The 5973-nt window shown below is 35.3% G+C and overlaps 1 protein-coding gene across 1 annotated transcript; it reads right to left on the reverse strand.

Annotated features, from left to right (window-relative positions):
• Nucleotides 1–4495: 4495 nt before the first annotated feature.
• Nucleotides 4496–5242, reverse strand: LOC132546392 (mucin-2-like). Its single transcript, XM_060210105.1, has one exon. The coding sequence runs from the start codon at nt 5240–5242 to the stop codon at nt 4496–4498; it is 747 nt and encodes a 248-aa protein (XP_060066088.1).
• Nucleotides 5243–5973: the final 731 nt, after the last annotated feature.

Consider the following 5973-nt stretch of genomic DNA (forward strand, 5'->3'; position numbering starts at 1 on the left):
CGCTGAGTACTGTAATCATTATAGTTTACCTTATCATTATTTCAACACCTACCATTAATAAGTACACGTGTTTGCGAGTTGTACAATAGGAAAAAATATCGGCATAGACAGTGTAGTGGCACGTGCTTCAAAACAGCTATTTCCGAATAGTGTTTTTTCCTTTTCTGGTTAATTTTCACTCTATAAAACATCCACGCGAAGGGCGTCTCGTGTAAAACGCTCACCATTGTTCATGATGTTTAGTTAGAGATACCTCATAAATTAGAGTGTTGACTCGAGGTGAAGTGCTTTCACCTAAAACAAACTTGTCATTACAATCTACAGTCGCTGGTAACACGCTGATTATCATCACACTGACCACGCGTGTTTCAAACATGTCGTGCGACGCGCATATACCATATCGATATCACTTTAGCAGCATATCACTTACCACTCATTAACAAAGTCAGGATGATGTTTGTCATCGTAGGTCTTTGTTTTCCTTTACGTTAAAAGGAAAACACTTCCTATCAGAATACAGACATTCTGTAGATGTTTACTGTTTCAAATACATTCTTTTATAATTACCTCTTTTAAGAACATGTTTTATCTGCGTTTTAAGAAGGTATTACATAGTCGAATCATCGTGTAGATATTTTGTACATTTGTGTGATTTCTTTAAAGCATATCTCATCTTTTCTTCAGAACTGTCTTGTTCTAGCGTACTTATCGTATCAGATACTCTACAGTGACAAGAGTACGAGCATATCCTAGGGTAACTATCTCTGTCAGACATATTTAGATAATGAGTCATCATGTATATCTATCAATTCCATAAAAGTGTCAATACTACATAAGCATTAAAGTTTATAACGATAAATATATTTATGTCTGTTGTATATATATATATATATATATATTATGTACATACAGAGGATCTTAAATGAATTTTCATTGCATATAGGATTTCAAAAACAAGTCTTTCAGGTTTTATTTTTCCGATCCTTTGCGAGAAAAAAAAATCAAAAGTTCCAGACTAGTTTCATAATAAATCTTCTGAAATGAAAGCCCATTAAAAGTGCTTTTGATCACACAGCCCAGAAAATATATGTACGTTTTGACAAGATTTAAAGTCTAAGGTGGAAATCAAACGGAGGCGGTTTTAATTGCGTCATTTTGAATCAATGATGTAACGTTGTTGTTGTGACATCACAGTCGATTTCTGCTGTAGCCAATGAAAAACGCTCCAGCGTACCAGGTATACTAAAACAGTGACGTATACAGATAACGACTGATTATGTGATAAATTATGTTCCATAGAGAGCTTTTGACACGATTCTATTCTAAATTGACAGTTCTACAGCTTGATAGGTCTGCATGACACTGTTCATGGACGCAGATTAAGCGAAATATCAGAAAATTATTATGATATCATCCAAAACAATCTGCTTAGAGTACGCAATTACTGTCTACAAAGAATAGTTTTCAAACAATAACATGGTATTTTTACCCTATAGAATACCGTTCTGTACACAATTTGACGTACATTACATTTAGGTAAGCACTGCGTTTCTACAGCTAAAATATTTTCAATCGCAGTAATAAAAGATAAAATATCACAAGTATAAATTGATAATGTAACATTAAATTAATCAAACATTGACAATTTAAACCATGTATCACATAACTGATCTATTGTGCCATGTCACGTGCCCATACCATATATATATGTGACGTCAAAAAATAAGTCACGTCTTTATGACGTTACATCAATGTCTCGGTATATAAAACTAGCAATGAATATAGGGGACTTTGTAACAATTAGATCATATTGATGACATCAACCCCAAGCATGTGTAGAATTGCATTTTAACAAGAAGGAATACTGACATGCAAATTGATATTGATAAACGTAGGTAAACTCTGAAAAAATGAAAAACTCGCACAATGTCTCATGGAAAGAGAGAATACTTTTCCTACTCTCTCAACGACACCCGCGTTGTAAATGTTTGTTATTCTCAGAAAGCCCTTTAATGAGAAGTGCGCATAAAACATCGTTACCTCAGCGATATTAGCTTTCTAATGAACATTGACCACATCTAACTCACATACAAGGGAACGGTATTTTCTTTGGAGTTCTAGCAAATACCATTGATTCTTCTTCTTGAATAAGATATTACAGTAAGACTTTAATCCTCATTTCGTAGTGCTGAAATGATAACAAGAAGCTTGGGAAAAGTTTGGTCGAACAACTAGAAGAGCCAGCAATAGAACAGTGTTTATATTGATTCTTTTAAAGTTGATGAATCCAATATAACCAAGGTCAAATCCGTATCCTCATTTTTAACTGACAACCTGTATGATTGCTATACAAAATCATTATTAACTCGTAGTTTTTTTTAAGAAAGATTGAATAATGTGCATGTACGGTTTCCTTGTTATTGAGAAAACATGTTTTTTTAAGTAGGAAATGTAAGAGTGATTCCATATTGTGATTACGTTATTACATGCTGTGTCTGAAGACAGTCATATATTTATCAAACAAATCAATAACGATCAAATAATAAAATATTTTAAAAGTATGCCCATAAACCTAATAAACAATTCTCAGAAAGTTTCTCTAATTTAAGTAAATTGATATACACATAAAAAGACACTGGTAGAAGACGTTATTCAACATAGTCCACTCCCTTGGCTACCTGCCAGGCTTGGTACCCATCACAAACAATATCATTGTACCCGACCTCTTTAATGGCAATATATTTTGAATTCAGTAGCAGCAGTATTTGTGATGGGATGACAATGAGATTTCTTACGCGAGTGAAAGAGTACTAATTAACTCCTGACAGAAAAGGTCGCGCGTTTACACCACGTGATACTGTAGATACAGCATTGTGACACGTGTATCCTGTTATCACCATGAACATAATAACTTTTTCTTTAATAATGCAATAGTTATTGAATGTGGTCGAGATTGATTATCAATCTAATGACTGTATAGAACAAGTACACACATTCAAGAAGTTCTTATCGGTGTGATCATCTTCATATGCCATTACAAACACGTGTTTTCTGTCAGACTTTGCTCCAAATGGAGCTCTAAAATCCAATGATTCGAAGTGCTGCCAAGACCTGACCAGGAAGACCAGATCTGAACACCTCTTTATTGCGTAAAGGGAAAACTCAAGTAAGACAATAACTGAATTTATCTTGGATATACGTCCTACAGCATCAAATGTTGTTTGTTAAGATGTCAATAACTAAAATAACGAATTCTAACAGACAAACACATTGAGAGAAAACATTATAACATTGAGCGCTGTAATAAATGGTATTCTATGGGTTTTTTTGTTTGGATTTTCTCGTTGTTCAGTTTTCAGGCGATGGCGGTTAATGCCATGATATGTTATCATTAAGAAAAAAGAATATTACGTTTCGATTTTTGGAGAGTTAGATCATTTTCCTAACTGTAAAATAAAAAGTAAATATAAATGATAAATATGGAGGATGTGCATGTGTACAGATGTCGTATGATAAATCCATTCATATTTTAACAAAAGGCTGAATTAGTATGCGATGTTACTATGTAATAGGAATGTATGAATTAAAAACGCGATGAATCATTGCTTTAAAGTTGTCATCAATCTTCATTCGGTTGTCCTTTTTGAACAAATATATTAATTACATACCAGCATTTATCTCTTATGACAGGAAACCTATTCAACTTTCCATTATAAAAATAATTTCATAAGATTTACGCTGTAAAGGTGTAATTGAGCACATGTGATAATTAATAGGTTATTCAGGTGATACGTCAATCATAGTCTTGCAACGTAATGGGATCACGCAATCAAGTTTGCCAAATATACAGTTATATACATAGAAAGTGCAAATGCATTGTCAGTTGAACCTGTTTCAATTGAGGTGTGAAAATGACAAATGACTGATTTTGAACTGTCGTCAAAATAAATGTTTTATAACAGGACTAAACCATCATACACAAACTTCGTCCTGTTCTAGTTTATGGCATCGTTTATGATAATGAATTTATGCCATGAAAATGTATTTTCATTCTAATACTAAAGATTTACAGAGTTTTTTTCTCAGTTCCATCTGTCATTATTTATTTCTATCTGGGGATAATACTATCATTGTTTGTTTTTTGTGTGATTATATTCGAAATAAAGTTGTACTGCGTTGAATACTTATTTGTGCAAAAATACAAAGACGATTTCTAGATTATACAGACTGACGCTATTGAGTCACGAATCTGTCATCGTCCACAGATAAAGTTCTTTTCTTATCAAATAACATACTTTAATATTAGTATATCATACAGAATAGATCATACTTTTTTCTTTTCTGACAATAACATAAACGTTTATCTGTTATCATTTCGCTGTGGTTTACACTAATGGTCATTTAACTTAATTTCTTCCACTGGAGAGGTTCTGCATTCATACTTCACCTTTTATTGTGTATTTCAAACAAATGTTAGGTAGACACGCTAAGCTTCTTAGGATATGTACCGGGGATGGGTATTGGGATGGCACTGGAAATGGGTACCGGAGACGGGTACTGGGTACGGGTACTGAGGATGGGAACTGGGGAAGGGTACCGGGTACGAGTACTGGGGAATGGTACTTATGATGGGTACTTGGTACGGGTACTGAGGATGGGTAATGGGTACGAGTACTGAGGATGGATACCGGGGACGGGTACTGCAGACGAGTACTGGGTACGGGTACTTAGGATGGGTCCTGGGTACGAGTACTGAGGATGGATACCGGGGACGGGTACTGTAGACGAGAACTGGGTACGGGTACTTAGGATGGGTATTGGGTACGGGTATTGAGGATGGGCACTGTAGACGAGTACTGGGTACGGGTACTGAGGATGGGTACTGGGTACGGGTCCTGAGAATGGGTACTAGGTACGGGTACTGAGGATGGGTACTGGGTACAGATACTGAGGATGAATACCGGGTACGGGTATTGAGGACGGGTACTGAGGATGGGTATTGGGTACAGGTACTAGGGATCGGTACCGGGAAAGGGTACTGGGTACGGGTACTGAGGACGGGTACCGGGGAAGGGTACTGGCTACGGGTACTGAGGACGGGTACAGGGAAATGGTACTGGGTACGGGTACTGAGGACGGGTACCGGGGAAGGGTACTGAGGATGGGTACCGGGAATGGGTACCGGGAATGGGTACCGTGAATGGGTACTGGAACTTCTTATTAAATGTTCATTGTATGCCATTTACTGTAATGAACATATTCTTGTCGGTAATCCTTCGAAAGTTGGGTTCCCTTATTGATTCACGAAAATTCAGTATACTACCAGGTAAGCTTACTAAATGGCTACTTCAATTTTCAAATGAGTGATAATTATATATCATGTGGTTTACCTATCATTTAAGTTCTAAGATTTAAAACACTATTTATGCCGTTAAGCTAATTTTCACATGCATTTGAGGTACGTGTTATTCCTACATATCACTTCTACTTGTTATTGCAAAGGTAATTAAAATGCTCTCTCAAACGTGAATCCAGGTGTTCATGAATACGATCTATAGAATAAAGCCATATACAGATGACTTTACAGGTTGATCGAAAGAAAGTTTTAACATAATGATAACTTCTTACCACAAAAATGTATTATCATACGAATGATAATAATTATTTTGAAACCTAAACAGAATTGTTATTTTCAGTACAGTATTTGGTTGTTTGTTTTTCGAATGACCAACAAAATCATGATGTTTTACAGCTTTCATGTGACAATGAATTGTTTTTGGAAAGGAAATTACAGAAGACAATAAACTTATACAACAATACCTTGCATGTATATGCTGTATTTATGATTTGCATGTAAAAGTCAATACTGTATGACTAATTGGTTAGACTATGTATATCGGATGTTTTCGCTGTTATGTACTTTTATAGGGTATTGTATTGTCCCATTATTCTATAATATTTATGTGTATTGAC

This window comes from Ylistrum balloti, unplaced genomic scaffold, assembly GCF_031769215.1.
Source record: "Ylistrum balloti isolate Yb309-2 unplaced genomic scaffold, AGI_CSIRO_Ybal_v1 Utg369888, whole genome shotgun sequence".
Classification (NCBI taxonomy): Eukaryota; Metazoa; Mollusca; class Bivalvia; order Pectinida; family Pectinidae; genus Ylistrum; species Ylistrum balloti.